This window comes from Dicentrarchus labrax, unplaced genomic scaffold, assembly GCF_905237075.1.
Source record: "Dicentrarchus labrax unplaced genomic scaffold, dlabrax2021, whole genome shotgun sequence".
NCBI lineage: Eukaryota > Metazoa > Chordata > Actinopteri > Moronidae > Dicentrarchus > Dicentrarchus labrax.
Window position 1 is genome coordinate 10,328,383 of NW_026136708.1, and position 18,334 is coordinate 10,346,716.

At 41.0% G+C, this 18,334-nt stretch overlaps 1 protein-coding gene across 2 annotated transcripts in view; it reads left to right on the forward strand.

The window, feature by feature from the left end:
* nbas (NBAS subunit of NRZ tethering complex) overlaps positions 1-18,334 on the forward strand; it is a 147,864-nt gene that overhangs the window by 98,695 nt on the left and 30,835 nt on the right. The window contains exons 46-49 of one of the 2 annotated variants that reach the window (XM_051408104.1): positions 500-724; positions 4,390-4,580; positions 8,183-8,272; positions 9,253-9,336. In XM_051408104.1, the coding sequence (XP_051264064.1) occupies positions 500-724; positions 4,390-4,580; positions 8,183-8,272; positions 9,253-9,268 (522 nt within the window). In that variant the 3' untranslated portion in view covers positions 9,269-9,336. Of the gene's footprint in view, positions 1-499; positions 725-4,389; positions 4,581-8,182; positions 8,273-9,252; positions 9,482-18,334 lie in introns of those variants that run through there. The other variant, XM_051408103.1, reaches the window with a different exon arrangement.

The following is an 18,334-nucleotide window of genomic DNA, read 5'->3' on the forward strand; positions in this document are numbered from 1 at the left end:
TGTCAGTCTGAGTCAAGCTCTACTGTATCTAGCAAATGCAGAAATATGAGTAGCATGTGTCTGAGGTAGCTGGAAATGTGAAGTTGGATGATTTAAGTGTCTTCTTGGTGTGAATGTGTGTGTGGGGGGCCTGTCAGCGCCTGTGTGCTTCCATGCGAGAGAGGTAAAACGTCCTACAGCCAAAAGCCCTCTCTTCTCCCCATGAATGGTTAACCTGCTCTTACTGAACTGAATCAATTACACCAGGCCTGCCAACTAGAATCTCTCACACACACATACTCCTCACACACATGCTGCTTAAGTTCTTGGTGGTATTTTGGTGCAGATAGATTGAGTTATACCTGCCTCTCTTCAACATGTTAAGTTTGAGATTAATGAACATAAGTTGTGCACTTCTCTTTCCCTCTCTTCGCTCAATTTGATTTGCTTTCCGTATCCCGTCCCTCTCTCTCTTTATTCTGTTCCCTCCCTCCCTCCATCCATCCTGTTCTGTCTCCAGCTGAGCATCCAGACGAGGTCGGAGGTGATAAAGCGAGCCACCAAAGCCCTGCGCCAGCTGGGCGAGAAGAGCAAGAAGAGAGGAGGCGACGGTAGCGGGGAGCAGGAAGGGACAGACCCAGTAGGGATGACTTTTGATGAGGCTTTAGCACACCTGCAGCAATCACAGGCCCACCTGGACACCCTGAGCCATGCCTTCGTTCTGTCACTCAAAGACAACCAGCAGGTAGACCCCATCTGCCAGACACTTTTTAAGCGTGAAAAATACTCTTTCTGTAAGTCTGTGGTATATGATTAAATGGTTAAAAGAACACACAAAGTTCAACAAATATTTCCCAGTTGTTCAATGTAAATGTCAAGTAGTGTGGACATAGACCCAGGTCGTTTGCTGCAGTGATTCACAGCCGTGCATTAGCATAAACTCTGTTGAATGATCACTTCAAAGCTTAAATGGTAAGTCGTTGTAAATCATATGCTGCTAAATTTCATGTGCTTGCTCACCAAAAACTGATAAACTACATCTCATTTTTTAAATGTATTAATCCACAGACCAGTCTCTTTTTTTATTTCTGAAAGAGCAGAATTCTTACTTTGGATAAAGCTGATCACCTACTTAATGACAATGTACTGTGACATACTGTAATGCCTATCAACAAGAGACACATAGTTATCATTGTGTCTTTCTTCTTTTTAATTAACAGGTAAATTGACTCAATAGTCATTCTCCAAAACTCTTTTAGATTAAGTGAGTCATTCACAACGTTTGAGACACACACGCATCCTGTTCACTTGCCTGTTCATGGGGTCACCTTTAGTTGGACATACACGCTGTATCATCTGTGTGTGTGTGTATGTGTGTGTGCGTGCGCATGAGTGAGTGAGTGTGTGTGTGTTGTATATTTCTGGGGTGGTTCTGCTCGACTAAGCTCTTCGCAGCCTCAGTGGGACTGGTCAAGGGTATATTAATGTAAATCTATGGGCTGCTGTTTCAAATGAGCCCGGCCACATGGCCATATATACAGTACGTACACCATGCTGTATCTCATTAAGCAAAGTCACACTGACTTACCCCACTGTCACCTCCCTGTGGCTGTGTGTGTGTGTGTGTGTGTGTGTGTGTGTGTGTGTGTGTGTGTGGCGTGTGTGCGTGTGTGTGTGCGTGTGTGCGTGTGTGCGTGCGTGTGTGCGTGTGTGTGTGTGTGCGTGTGTGTGTATGCACAAAATGAATGTGGGGCTAGAGAGAGTGTTGCTATGTGACCATGAGATACCCATAAAAACTGGTCATTTTTGACCCCAACACTGTGCAAGTTTATCAAATTTAGCCCCTGTTTTATCTGTGATTAAACGCACATACCCTCTGTAATAGCTAAGATGATACAAGCATTACAAAGCAGAGCTGTAGGCTAAAGTCACAGATACACACAACACACACAAATACACACACAGTCCAACCTTTACAATGTAACTTCTATTATATTGGTGCAGGAAGTGATTCTATCCTTAGAGATGATAAAAAGGATATAAGAACCAGAAAAGGGCAGATAGGTAGGGAAAGATAGATAGAAGGAGCCCTGTAGGCTCTGTTTGGCTATACTGCGGCCATTTATCAAGTGTACGTGAACATCTGCTGGAAATAATAGTGGATAGAGGAATCCACCACAAGCGCCTAGACCTGCCACAAGGACACTAAATTACATACTGCGGATATTGTATATGGTACATTGGTATAGTGTTTTTGAAGGCATGGGTCAGTATCCAGAGAACATTGCTGAAAAATATAACTGTGCTGTGGACAAATTAGTATATAGATTCTGTGGTAAAACCGTCCCATGTTCCTTTTCTATAATGTACAATGAATAAATACTATACCTTTGATGATTAGTCTTCATAGTGCTGTAGCATGCAAGATTACATCCGTTGTTTTTAGAGATAAAAAACCACACCCATTCCCTAATTGGCGCTTAAAGTCTACTAAAAGCAGTGATGCCACCCAAACGAGACACTCTTCATTCTTCAGCTAGGCCTTGATGATCTGCCAATGAATAGAATATGAATATCATATATCATGAATATATGATGTCCATATATCAGGAATATCATATATCATATGAATAGCAATACCCCTTCCTGAATATCCTGTCAATGAATATTACAAACAGGAGAGGTGACAAAGGGCACTCTTTTCTGAGTCCAATGCCAATTCTGATTGAGCTTGACTTTATTCCAAGAATGTCCATGTCTTGCTCAGAGTGTACAGTGACTGAACGAGAGCTCTCTCCCAGCACATTTCACTGAATATTTTGGATGCAAAGATCATAACCCTTTTCCAGATCTAAAAAAGACAGTATTGGCTGGATTACCAAATGTCAAACACAGATTGTTTTCTAAAAGTCTGCAATCCTGAGGTACTTAAGACACCAAACTGATACATGATACCGAAACAATTCATTGTTTCTTGTCCTTCCCCTGGCAAAAAGCAAGATTTTGCAGTATCAGCTATATGCATTATTAGCATTACTGTGCATCTAGCATCTTCAAAACCTGTCACACCCCCAAGTTTTCACTGACGTGACGACAGTAGCTAGCTGCAGATTATATTTCCTGTTGTTACTTTAGTCCATTTACCCTTGGAGTTGCTGCTATCAGCTAGCCTTGGAAGTCCTATGTCTCAAGCTCTTGAGAGACCACTAGCTTCAACAAGTGTGTTGTTTGGTTGCTGCAATGACAAGTGCCAACCACCTCCAGACCTCAGCTCTTTACAGTTGCTATTCAGATATAGATTTTGAACAGAAATTATAGCCCTTTGTGTACCTAACCTTTTACTCAAATGTGAGAGTTATGCGTATGGAAGAATACAATAAATCAGAATCAGAAATACTTTATTGATCCCAGGGGGGAAATTTGTTTGTTACAGTTGATCTACTCACACATGTTAAAGAATAGAAATAATACTTATATTATAATATCTAACACAATATACAGAATAAAAATGTATGTATAGGTATATACAAGTAAAAATAAAAATAAGAATGGAAATAGAAATAAGAGCCTAAGAGATATAATAAGATAATAAGCCTATATACACGTAAATGTAAATGTATTGTAAACATATTCCACAGTATGACAGTGACAGAAATTAAATAGTAATGAGTTTAAGATTGTGGCTTGCAAAAGTTATAGATAATTACAAGGAATGGTTGAATAATTACAAGAATAACATAATAGCCAAGTGTATTGCACATTGACCTGGGTATTGCACCTTAATCAACTTAATGCACATTATCAGCACCAGTTTAATGACTAATGACTCAGAGTTTTGACACTAAGGGAGGAATTAAAGAGTTTACAAAGAAAACAAAGAGATTTAAAGAAAATGCAGATCAGAATTGAAGATAATCTTTTAAGTTTATAAGACAAGGAAATAGTGGACCGACACACACATACACACAACCAAATACCATTTATGACTCCTCAGATTGAGATTTTTATCTGTTTCTTATTGGAAGAGAGAGAAACAAGCAAAGCAGAAGCAGGACAATGGAGGAGGGTGAACAGGTTCAGGCCAGTGCTGCCCTCTGGGTTAATACCTATAGAGAACATAGCCCTCAACAACAAACTTCACTCACCAAACTTAGCACTTCCTACACCACACTGCACTACTGACTCTGCCTTTATTTTCCCCTTAAATTCTCTGAAATATTGCTTTCCCCCCTCTCTTTTCTGCCATCTCACATTATTATTTGTTTGTCTCTATTTGTCTTTTCTAAATATTTTAGAACTTTTGACAAAGGCTGTGAACTTGTATGTTGTGAAGTTGTAATAGTGGAATAGTCCCTGTCAGGTCAAAAATGTCTGCACTCCCATCACTCTTGTTTTATTTCTGTATTCCAGCGGTACAGTCAACTTTATGATTTGTCCCGATCGGAGAGGTCAAAAGTGCATGAGTTGGCAGTCACCATGGCAACTGATGGGGAACCTCTGGAGCGCGTTGGAGAGCTTCTGCGTGTGGCTGTTGGACCCTTAGACCTGTCTGTTAAAACGGTGCTTCATGACGCAGTGGAGAGAGTAGCGGCCGCACTCAGGTATTATCTCACTCAACATAGACAATAGAAGACATAAACGCAAGTCTTGTCAATACACATGTACACAAAATCTTCCAATTGACAACATGTACAAGAGAAGCTTGGCTGTACACTTGAGTTATTCAGCATTTTGGAAATCACACTTCTTTCGCTTTCTTGTGGACACAGATGAGGAAATCACTCTCATGTCTGTGCACTAACTTTGGAGCAGAAGCAGGGGGAAACTGCAGGTCTGGCTTCCTCTAAAGTTCCATAATAAACCTACCAGCACCTCTAAAGCTCAAAAATGAAATAATTAAAAGTTGTATGGCTGTAAAGGCAAGACTTTTATGCATAAAAGACACGTTTCACACATTTACATTTTAAACAAAATAAGACATTTAAAATTAGAAAAGCAAAACCTCCCATATTGTATTAGACACAAACTTAAAAGTACAAAGTATACTTGACTGAAGTTGAATCGTAACATAATTTAACTTCTAGTCTAGATTTCATAAGTCTAAACTACAGAACTATATTGTTTATACACTTGCCTGTAAAGAGAAGCTGGGTTAACACTGCACTGCCACACCACTGCAGTTACCAAATTTCTTACCAATTTGCCAAAATATAAAAAAAAGCATCTTCTTCTTCAGGAGTCACAAAACTTTAAAATCTACACCTGCTTCTGAAGCTAGTGTTTATTTGTGGATGTCACAGTTCTTCTCACTGGGTTATGAATCATAAATGGCAATGCACACTATAAGGCCCCCTCTAAAACCCTGAGTTGTTCAGAAAATGGTTAATAATAATAGCACACCGCTGTAGGCTTGTGCTACTAGAGATACCACCCACTGTGACAAAGCTAACGAAGGCAGGAGGAAAATCAAGTTGTCAGGTTAGTACATGTGTTTTCCTTTTTCCTTATTTTAATCTCTCTTAGATTCGCTGTCATGCCTTGTCAAACAACATTATCATCTACAAGAATCCCTTTCATACCTGTCTGGTGAGATTACATACATCTGTATATAAAAATATATGTATCTCTTAAAACAAGTCAGATTAAGAGGCGCTTGCTATATTCACCTCAAAAGCGGGCTTTATGGTGTGTATATTCTAAAATATTGAAGGCCACCAGAGCCCACCACCTACTACTCGATCTCTGTCGGTTATTATCTGAAAAAATACTGTCCACTTTGGGCTGAACATGTTGGTAGGAAAACACTGTCAAAACAAATGCCTGAAGTGTTGAATTGAAACTACAGTAGTTGCCTGTGGGAGTTGGACTTGAAGCATTTTATTGGTGTCTTTCTGCTCCCCGCATTCAAAAGGAAGGGAGAGATGATTCACCCCGACATGTCTGCAAAGCTGCTAGATGTTAGAGCCACGGAAAATACCTAATATTGTATGACTTTACATCCAAAAACTACATATTTTGACTATTGAGGATATTAAGAAACAGGTTGCTTTCATTTAAAAAGGTCCAGTGTGTAACATTTAGGAGGCTCTATCAGCAGAAATTGAATATAATATTCATAGGTATGTTTTTCATAGGCATTAGTGTATGATCACTTGAATTAGAATTGTTGCGTTTTTGTTACCATAGAATGAGACATTTTATCTACAAACGCCATGGGTCCCCTTCCATGGGGCCATGTTGAACTGCTATGTTTCAAGGATTCTAGATTATTTTATTTTCATTTCTAATCCAAGGTTCTAGAATGACATTTCAATATAGTTCCCTTTATACATACGGTTTTTTGCTAGTCTCATGGCCACCACAGTTTCTCCGTCGATGTTGAAAAGGGAGGCTGAAGCGAGTGAGTTGCAATCAACTACACCACTAGATGCCACTGAATCCTATGCACTGGACCTTTTAGTGGAAGTCTTATTTTCAGAGTACTGTTTTTTATATTTGTCCTTTATGCCCTTTATGTCCAGTATTTATGTGTGCTAATAATGACGCACCAAGGAGCACAGTTTTACTGACAAGGCCATGTGTCATCGGGCCATCTGATTGGCTTGATAAATGAGTGCCAATCGCCTTGATTATATTCCTGCCTCATTTCCTGCTTCTTTATGGCTGCTCAATGGCGCGTGGTGCAGATAGATGGCACCTGCAATTTACACACACACACTCACTCTCACACACTCACACACACACATACACACACACACACACACACACACACACACACACACACACACATCAGGAAATAAATGTGCACATGCACAGACACTTACACGTTTGTATTTAAGTAGACATGAAGGCAATATCCCTGATGAACACACACACACATACACTCTGTGCTGCATGTGCACGCTCTTCCCCTTTCTCTGATTCATTATCTTCATATAATTAATGCAGACTAATACAGCTGTTCTCCTCCAGATCTCACTCTGCTCCCACAGCAACACACACACACACACACACACACACACACACACACACACACACACACACTCAGTCTGTGTCCGTGCATATGTGTGTGTTCTTATGTATTCACTAGAGGCATTCTTTCCCTTGAATGTGTCACTCAGTGCTCTTGCATATGATTATCCCTTTATGCATTCAAGTATGGCTCTGTGCATGTGTGTTGTGTGTGTCTGTTGTTGCAGGGCTTTCTCGAAGCATTGTGTTTGGCAGGTATGAATGAGCCGGTCTTGTTTTTGGCTCTCTCAAAGCCTTCAGTCTGGCGCAGCAGGCATACCTGAGCCTCACACTAATGGCCATCTTTTGTATCTGTCATAACTATTCTGTGTTTGTGCGTCTCTGAAGAGAAAATGTAAGTGGTAAAATGCAATAAAGAAAATGCTGCTTCATCTTTCCACCTTTTGCTAGATCATTTGTATGTTGTGCATGAATGTGTGTTGTATATATGTGTGTGTGTGTGTGTGTGTGTGTGTGTGTGTGTGTGCATGGCACGTTTGTGTATGTGTACTCACATGAGCCCAGCAGCAAAGGGGAGTTGAGTCAGGGGAAATCACCCTTTTTTTTCTTTCTGTCTTTGTGAAAAATGGCCCTCCGCTTGCAACATACAGTGTACACACGCACAAACACACACACACACAAACACATGCACACGCTCACACACACACACACACACACACACACACACACACACACACACACACACACTCACACACACTGCAGCAGAACCCACAGCAGGAAATACACTAATGACGCTGCAGAAAAGATCACATATCACCTTTTTTAAGCTCACTTACTATTATGTGCCGTTAAACCTGTCCCATTTACACCTTCATTTGAAAAGAGAAGCCTCTTTTATCAGTGTTAAATGATTAAATTAGTATATATTCTGGTGTTTTTCACTAACATACTCACAGAGCTGATGAGCTTGTAATGTTGGAGTCAGGTTTAAATGTTTTTCTGTTACTAAATGTCTCTAGGACTTTAAATCATTTTATGATGGTTAATTTTTACAAAGCTGCGTTTTAAACATTTAATCGCTGCCAGACATGTTTTTAACTAACGCTGTCCCTGAGAAGAAGAGCCTTTGATTTTTTTTCTCAGTTGTTGTCCTTCTGTATTGTAGTAATTTGAACATCTAATCCTAATTAGCATATTATGTAAGATGATTGTGGTGATGTGTGTTTTTCAGTGGAGACCCAGACGCTCTGACAAATTACCCACAACCCCTCAGGGTCCTGGAGGCCATGGTGACCGCTGTGCACAACAGTGTCCAGCGTGGGTAGGTTCTCTACTCACACACAGAAATCTCACACACTTTTGTCTCACTGTATTTGTGGAAACCTTCTGTTGATGGCATTTATTGATGTCTGTAAACTAAATCATCCTCATAGAGGACATTATCCAAAATTCTAGAATTGTGTTTTTGAGTCATACATAAATCACACACACTTTAAAGATGTTTCTCTTCCTCTGTCTCTTTGCTCTCAATGCCTCTTTTCAGCTCTATTCAGGGCCTGAAATTAGCACCTGCTGAGTGTCAAATTCCAGTAAAATGCCTGTTTTGATAGTTGCCAACCTGGCTGGAAGCTTTTTTTGAAACATTTTGAAGGCACCTGTTATACCCTGGTCAGCTCTTTTGTGACCATCAGCCAAACAAAGTAAAACGATTGATGTATGACAAAATGAGTCCTAATTTGCTGCCCGTCAGAGGAGTTATACTCTAAGCGATATCATCTAGTCTTGGATGGCAACAAACTGTTTTTTATTATTTTTTATTATCGATTAATCTTTTAGTTTATGAAATGTCAGAAAAAGGTTACATCACAGTTTCCTAAAGCCTGAGGTGGCTTCTTCAAATTCATCGTACAGTCCAATCAACAGCATTAAATCCCCACATTTCAGAAGCTGGAACCAGGGAATTAATTTTATTGATTGTCTAACGATCAACATATTATCAAAACAATTGCCTAATTTTCTGTCAATCGACTAACTGGTTAATTGACTTATCATTTCAGATCTAAATTGGATAGTTTGCTAGCTAGAACATTAGAAATAAACACATTTTCAGGCTTGGAAGACATTTGCATTTCTGTGAAAAAACTGAATTTTTGTAGTGGTAAACATGTTTTTTAGCCTCACGAAAGATAAGCCCAAAAAAAAGCTTATATTAGGTTCATGACCACTTGATAATATAAGATTTCTTTTTTTAGAAGAACCCACTAGAATCTACTACTTACCTCTCTATCTCTGTCTCTTTAGCTCTGCCTCACTCTGACTGCTGTCCTTTTCACCCTCCTCCTCCAGCGACGGTGCAGTGACTTCAGATGACCTTCTGTCTTGGCTGCATCCATTCTGCGGCGACGCGTCACTGCCCGTGCGGCCTCGGATCGACGTGCTGCAGATCTTGGAGAGTAACTTCAGCCTCCGAGACAGTGACGTTCGTCTTCTGCTGCTCTACAGAACTCAGGCTGTTCTCAAAGACAGAGAGGTAACACACATACAAGCAGCCATGACTCTTCAGTCGCTCTCTTCAGTCGCTCGCTCACAAAGTGCAAATGTGAGAGATTTTAAGTACATTACTTTAGAAAAAACTTTAATCCCAAGCACTCGGAACAAAAACAGAACACTGGTACTTGATCTGAAGGAGGCTATGGCTTTTCTTTTCTGCAAGGTCATAACATTAAATGCTGGGCAATACATTTTGAAAAGGTACTAGAAATTAATGGGTGGAGAGAAGAGATAAGTGGATGGAGAACGGAGTCAAAATGAGGTAGTGAAGGCGCTTGGAGGGTGGATAAATTACTTAAAAAAGCTGGTCTGCTGAAGGGATAAGTAAGATGCAGTTAAAGTCTGTTTACCGCTGTTGCTGCTAAAGTTGATACTAACACTACAGAGCTGAGGTCATGATTATGGTTTATTTGACCCCCCAAAAAAACTATGTTGCTAATATTTATAAAAGAAATTGTGAGTTTTCAGAATATGATCTGCTCATGTCTCTTCATGATGGCTCATAACAAACATTTCTCAAGGTATTTCAGTTGTCACAGTTGTTGTGACCTTTGCAAACAGTATTATATTTATAGAACCAGTTAAGAGTAAACATATATGTGATCTTATTCTAACAAACAGCCTTCATAAGACTATAGCAACACACCATCATATCGAGTCATTACTGCAAAGAAAACATTATTATGTTAAATTGGATGAGTCGAAACAGCTCTTCAGAAGCACCTCGTGGTACTGTACTTGTTCAAAAGTGTAAGTGATGATCTTGATCAGCAATCTTTTTGGCTTATAAATGGAGATAAATTAGTTTGTCTATGTAAATGTAAAACCAACAGAAGTCGACACATAAATGCTTGTAAGCATTTCTACATCCTCTGTATATTTGCTGTAGTGTTTAATACACAGTATGTAGAGTATTTAGGTTCCAGCATGCTGAGCGTTTGCACATGCGTATATTCGCCTGCGTCCTCCTCCCCCTTCCTGGTGTAACCTACCCTTGAGTGGCTAGTCATTACGTTTCCTGACTGACTAATTAATGGCCTGGGCTGGTTAATGAATGTGTAAATGTAAGCGCGTAGCCATGGGCCATTGTCAGTGCAGGTAGACAGGTGTGTGGGCCCGGACTCTTTAACTAATTGGGTGCACTCTCGACATTTGGCAGGCTCTGATGAAACACACACTCACACGTGCGCTCTCAAGGGAGTGTACATCCAAGGGATCAGTTAATTAATCTTGTAAAAGATAAAGAGCGGGACTCATTTTGGATGAAGTGCCATTTTCTCTCTTTCTCTTGTCTCTCCTTAAGGCAACCAAAAGGCTTCTAAATGTGTGAGCATGGTTTTTTGTAGGCAAATGTCTCATTCAGCTTTAATAAGTCAAATTTTTTGTTTGTTGGAAAGATTTTTCATAACCACATCTCTACTGACACACAAATTCAAAGCCATGAACAAACACGTTCGAGCACACATTCTTTAATTTATTACATTTTGCCTCCTAATTGGAGCGACACTTCATTGTCTCCGCTGGCTGTTACCCGGCTGAAAGCACTGGCACAGTAATCAAGTTGGCTAGGCGCATGGAGCCACCCGTAAGCAACGCTGGCACTCGTGGCAGCATGCTGGTCCCCCCGGGGCCATGCCAGAGACGTGGTGGTGCCCCAGTCTGACCTCATCACGTTGGCTTACAACCAGATAGAGAGAGGGAAGTAGAGGAAGAGGAGGAGAGAGAAGTGATGCACTGTGAGAAAAAAAGTCAGACACTGATAGAAACAACGGGGGGGAGGGAGAAGGAAGGAATGAGTTGGTATTGTTCCCTTTCTCTCCTCCTGGTCCCTTAACTAATCAGCACAACTCCCTTCTAACTGTGTCCCACAGGCTACCCGAGAGACACACACACACACACACACACACACACACACACACACACACACACACACACACACACACACACACACACACACACTCACACACTCACACACATAAACTACTGTATCCATGTTTCACTGCATAGTCAGCCCTGCTGTGCAGTACACACACACACACACACATACACACACACACACGGAGACTGCCTGCTGTGATTCCCATGACAACCATGCTGTCAAGCCACAGTTTGTGAGTGAAACTGATGCCAGTAGTATGTTTAAGTTGGAGTTTCTCTCATCTTCCCTTTTTCCGTCGCTGTCTATTTGCTGTTCTGACAAAGGCGCCTGATTAGCACTGTCGCCTACGATCAAAGACAGCTGCAAAATAGCTATATGCACTCACACACACACTAACACACACGCACACGGACACACACACACAATACACTCACAGCTGTATTCTCAAATGTATAAACGTGTCCATGCTTTAATATGCATGTACATATACAAGCACCAAAATTCTCAGAAATGCTGTATATACACGCTGGGTGTCTTAATTCAGGAAAGAGATGTAACTGAAAAACAAGGTTGAAGAAAACGTCGCTTTGATCTTAGAAATGAATCCTTTCCCTCTCTCTCCTTCTGTCTCTGTATGTCTGCTTGTCTCTGATGTGCAGTGTATAACTCCACCTCTCTTTGTATTCCTCTCTTTCTGTCTCTCCTCAGTATCAACAGTAAAATGTCATTGATGAATCAAAAGAGGGCTGAAAAAAATATTTCACAGATTCTCCAGGGACCTCAAACATAATTTTTTTTTAATATTTCTTTTTTTTTAACAGAAAGGAAACTAATATTTCAAAAGTGTTTTTAGTAATTGCAAGAATGAGCATGAAATAGAAATGGGTTCATTGATCAAAAGAGATCAGATTAGAAGGGATGAAACTACAGGTTGTCTTTTGAAAGTTTTTATTGATCAAGTAATTATTCTGGATCAAAATTGCTGTCATTTGTCCCTTTCAGTGTGCTACTGGTTAATTGGCATTGATAAATTACAGACATTGTGCTAGACTTGCATTACATTCATCTGTTTTTCTTTAAAAGAGGCAAGAGATTGATGTAGATGTATGGATATTAAAAACACAACAAGGGATCTAAAAAGCAAGTAATTAGGCGAGGTGCTGAAAATGCAGACTCGGAATACTAACTAAGGTTTACATGGAAAAACAAGTAAAGTCACAAACACAAATGATAATGTTGGTCTGCTGTGACATTGTGCCATTACTACTCTATCTGACTTCATCTGCCCTATTGAAGTGACCTGACTGTGACTGCTGATCTTCTGGCAGAGAAGACAAGCAGATATTATTTTACAATACAACAGGATTAGTTTTGTTGTCAAAAGGTGATATGACTTACAGTGCTTACTACTGATATGGATTTCTAATATTAGCTCAGTCTGCGAGTCCGTTGTTTGGAGCGGTTCCAGGCAGTTGGCAGCTTGTCAGACCAAAATGAACAGCAGCAAATAGGGTCAACTAGAAAAACACTTCTAGCCAAATAAAATGTTTATTTTATCCGTCATAGCAGAATAAAATGTTTTATTTTTTCAATTACTGATTTTTTAACATTCTTCTCAGACCTCATGTTTGTGTCTCTGCCCAGAAGCCCTTAAAGGAATAGTGTGACATTTTGACAAATGTTCTTGCAGAGAGTGAGGTGAGAAGATTGATACCACTCTCATGACTGCATGCTAAACATCAAGCTACAGCCATCAACCAGTTAGCTTAGCTTAGCTTAGCACAAAGATTGAAAACTCATGGAAACTGCTAGCTAGAAACTGCTAGCTTTTTTTAAAGGGCAAGGTGAAGCGACGCAGTTGCGATTCGCTACTACACCGCTAGACAACACAAAATCCTACGCACTGGATCTCAAGTCAAGGTGAATTAGCTTATAAACTTGGAGTCACTATTATAACTTATATCCAGTGGGTAACAGATTTTGCACTATGTACTGTATGTAAATAATACACTAAATATGTCTTTGCCAGTTGTCTCCATTTGTTGTTGTTCATTGTCTGATAAGCCTGCAGGTTCTCAGATCTCTGACAGCATGGCTTGCTGCCTGAACTAATGCCTATGCATCAGTATCACCAGGGACTGAATTTAAACCACATTATGTCTGTCCGTTTAAACTAGCAATAAACTTGTTAGCAAACAGTCATATATTTTCACGTCCAACATATACAAAGCAATTTGAACACAATCATATGGAGTCGTGTGTCTGGCCAAGTCCAATTTTTACTCTTCTTTATCTCTTTTTTTGGTCAAACTGACTGAGTGAAATATGTGGCTCTTTAGGTGCTAAATCCACTATGTTCTCCAGCTAGCGGTTGTTTGGCACGAACTCTTTCACAATATACATAGTAAGTCTGTCCGTTGGTATTATAAACTATTGATTTTAACTGCTTTACGTACAGTCTTGCTATCCATCCATCCATTAGTTATAACCGTATATCCTTTAGAGGGTCCTGGTTGGCCAGAGCCATCCCAACTCCCAACTAACATTGGATGAGAGGCAGGTTCTTACCAGTTTTACTTAAATAATTTCTGAAAGCTCACGTCTAACTCATAGAATTACTAGGCATTACTATGTCTTAACTGAATTTGAAGTCAGTATACGGTATCTGATTCTCACAGCTGACTTAGCTCAAAGGTGATCGCTTATACAGCTCTCTCTTTGTTTTCCAGTCTCCTGATAACCCGGTTGTGTTTGTTTCAAGACTACATTGTGTATTCCTACACATCTGATTCACTTACTGTGTAATCCTCCATCCTTGCCTCATCGCCTTGTGCGCACGCCTCTTTGACAGTATGTCAAGAAATCCTCAGATCCCCACCGTCTGCTAGGATCTGAAAAGTCTTGTAGTCTTTTCACATTGACTGTCCAAGCCTCCTGCCCCCACCCCCACTTCCTGCCTGTATCTGCAGTCTGCATGTTTCTGTCCATACATCCTCATCCATATACAGTGCAGGGTTTGTATTATACACCCAGACAGACACATGCATTCCAGCATGCCAGCCTGTGATAGGACTAGATGAATGCTATTATGATGGATACTGTTTAGCCCAGTGGTGTCCAGACTGGGTCAGGCCAGGCCGTGTCAGTGGAAAGGCCATTGCATGATTCACAGCCGCTGCCTCGCACACACCCAGCGATGATGGATCAGAGGGAAACTGAGACAAAGAATTAGAGAGATGGGGAGAAATAATGATGGATCAGAGACAAACAGAGAAAGAGAAAGATTTAGAGATGGTATTAAAACATAAAAAGAGAACAACAGGCCACTTACCATTCCAATACATCATCCTTCATCCCTCCCACAGTGTCCCAACACACTACACAGGCACACACACAGAGACACCTAAAACGGGAGGTATTAATGAGCCCAATTGAAATGCTGACATTTAGGTAGAGGGACGGAAGAGGGGGGTTGATATGGGAGAAAAGGGAGGGAGGGAGTGAGAGGTGAAGCCAGGGATATATTTTGTGACTTCATTTTGAATGATTATTCATAACAGCAGGGCGTCCAAATGTCACCACTGTCAAGATCGGAGGGTCTGTTTTGTCTGTGTGTGTCTAGTGTGCGTTTGGCCTTTATGTCGCTAATAACAATATACTTAGGGTCATTTGTTTATGGCATTTCACAGACACAGAGGTGACAGTCTGAAAGCAAATGTGTGTGTGTGTGTGTGTGTGTGTGCGCATAAAAAGTCTAAGCTAAATCCAAGCTCATCAACAGTGATAGCTGATTCATGCTACAAGCCCTCTTCCTCCCTGTCAGTGTCACGGATCATTTGCTGTAACACATTGTTTTGGTGGGACGCTGTTTGGCCTTGCTATGCGCCGTCTATCTAATATGGATGAACTGAGCTGAGCATAGCAAGCTCTGTAGCTGCACTCTGTCAACCTACAGTCTGCTGTTACACAGCCTCCGGACCCCACTCTTTAACCCAGACCATGCTCTTATTTGACTTTCCCGAGGCATTTCACCTTTCATTTTCCTTGAAAATTGTGTTGAAGATTAGATTTGATCAAGGTTTAACTTTTGAGTTAACTTCAGACAAATACAAGTCACCCCTTTTTCTCCCTCCTGTCCTGTCTCTCTTCAAGCTGCTCCTATCAAATAAAGGCAATAGAAGCACAAAATAATCTTCAAGGTCAGCGCTTTTTTTTGTTCATTTTTTAGTCTTGTTTCCTATCACATGTCTGCTTTGGACAGATTTGGTTTCATGCAAAGTTGATCGTGATGTAATCGTGCATTGTGTTATATGCGTTGGCATACAGTCGACACATACACACACACACACCAGAACTGTGGATGTTTGAAGTGTGTTGAGTTTCCAAGAGTGTTCATGCATTTATTATATGTGTTCATGCCTGTGTGCCTCTCCCCTCTTGCCATACACATCCCACTCTACCTGTCGTATATTTAAATATTAAGGCCACAGTTTGTAGTATGCAAAACCATATTGACAAGATATGCGTCAGCCTCCTGACAGACATCCAAGAATAACAATGGAAGAAGAAAAAAAGAACTGCACAGATGACTGGCACACCATTTTGTTGTAACTACAGTATTTGTTTGATAGGACAGGAATACAAACAGAAACACAAGTGGGAGTGTGACGGTTGACAGAACAATGTGTATGGTCTGCAGCTGACCATTGCTTTTTTGCCCCTCTGGTGCACAAACACACACACACTCACATGTTATATATTGACAAATTGGCGGAGGGGCTGTCGTCATTCAGTGTTAAAAAAGTTTAAAACTGGAAGAGACTGTTAAGAATTGTCCCATCAGGGATTGTGTGAAAAAAAATGACCGAGGTGAAGGCAGTGTGGGGAGGAGAAGCTGGACAGTGACGCTGAGAAAGATCTGTTTGATGAAAGTGAATGAGCCTGGACTGGAGGGAGAGGGTTATACAAGAGAGAGAGAGCAGAGTGTCTTTCAAAGGAGATAAATAATAAATGTGATGGGGTTGAGTAAGCTATCTTATGGCCACACTCTAATACAACAGGTCGGGGGTCATTGTCGTGATAGCCAAGCCCCAGCTGTAATTCCACTTGTTTTGGCAGCTTTTATCTATCCCCCTCGGCTCCTTTCGAAAACTTTATTTATGCTCTGTTTTTTAACTCGGAGCCAGGAGAGAGGAGCACAACACTTTGTCTTCTCGGTGGGATCGCTGATGATTCAGTCAAAAAACACCTCAGAGGAGGCAGTGCAATAAAATAAACAAGAAAAGAGGGGATGTGGAGAGGGAGACAGACAAGAAGAGAAATAAGGAGAAAAGAGCCCGAGGACAGTTGAAGTGATAGGAGTGGGCAGCACAGAGCCAGATGAGAAAGACGGCAAAATCTGAGATGAAGTGGGGGCACTCCTGCACCATCATCTCCTTTGGCACGATCTTGCTGAGCTGTAGCACCAGGTAACGACTTTACTTCAACTGGCATTATTCAGCCGGAGTATATGTGTGAGCGTGCATCCAAGCATAACCATCCCCTCACATCTACATCTCAAACCGTGCTCTGTGTGTAATTGAAGGAATTTAACTGATACTCATCTTAAGAAATTGCATGTGTTTCTGTGTCTGGTCATGTAGGGTTTTTGTGTGTGTGTGTGTGTGTCAGTGCACACATCATTTAGTATCTTCCCTTCTCCTTGGCCTCTCCTCACATCTTGAATATTCATCAGTCCCCTATACGCATGCATGATTAAGAAGAGGTTGAAGTCTTGGCACAAATGGGTTTAATATTAAAATATACTTTAAAGGCTGCTTATGTGTGCGTGCTTGATATTGATGTCTGTGTGTCAAGATGGTTTCAAGCTACACGCTTGTTCTTTCCTCCTAACCTTGATCTCATCCTTTCTAACCACTCCCCTTCTGTGTTTTGTCTTCTGTTTCTTATCTTACTCTTCTTCCTCTCTTGAGGCTCGTACCATTATGTATACTCAGGTGTCATGTTAAACAGCGTAGATCTTCCCCAGACTACAAGGAGAGAGCAACAAAAAGCATAACAAATAGAGGGAGAGGTTAGAGAAGCTGTACTTGTTTGTCATTGCACTCATCTTGTCATGTCATACTTTGCATGCACAAGTGTGTGTGTATGTGTGTCTGTCTGTCTGTCTGTCTGTCTGTGTGCGCGTGTGTTCATTTGTTTGTTCTCCACGGGTGTGCGTGTCTTTATCTCTGCGCTTATGGTTCCTCTGCATGTTTCATGTGTTGCACTTTCAACTCGTAATAAACTCCCTAACCCCCTACAGGCCCCGAGGCTTTGCCCTTTTGGTGTTTGCTTCTCTTAACTCTCATTTTGTCTGAAACCTGCGCCCTCTTATCATCCCCGCATACTTCCTCAGCATCGCTCATTCTCTCCCTCGCTCTCCCCACCTCTCTCTCTCCTTGTGAAGTGTGCGACCTCTGCAACTTTATTCTGCCTGTCGCCGGGGACATTAGCCGGAGCGGGTCAATGAATATTGATGAGCTCATTCGGAGCGCACTCAGTAAAGGCCAGACACAGAGATCTCTGGATCCCATGGCTCCACAGGCACTCCCAGTCCAATACACTGACATGCCCACATCCCATGTTCACCCCCCCCCTCTCCTCCCCCATCTCTGTCTCTCAGGTCAAGGACTGAGGTAATTGCCAAGTCACAGAGAAGATTATCAGGCAGATTTGTTGATGGGGGCAAAAGTTCACTTGCGTTTAACTAATGGCTCATACAAATTCAGGAAGAAACAATGCATCTTTGACTCAACTCAGAGAGGTTAACACTCTCACGTGTCACATTACCTTGACTGGGTGTCACACATATTTTTAAATAGATGTTGTTTTTTATCAAGATTAAAAAACTCCCTGAAAAAATAATAACTTATGCATCTTAATTGTTTTTGTTGTTGTTTTTAACTTAGCAAC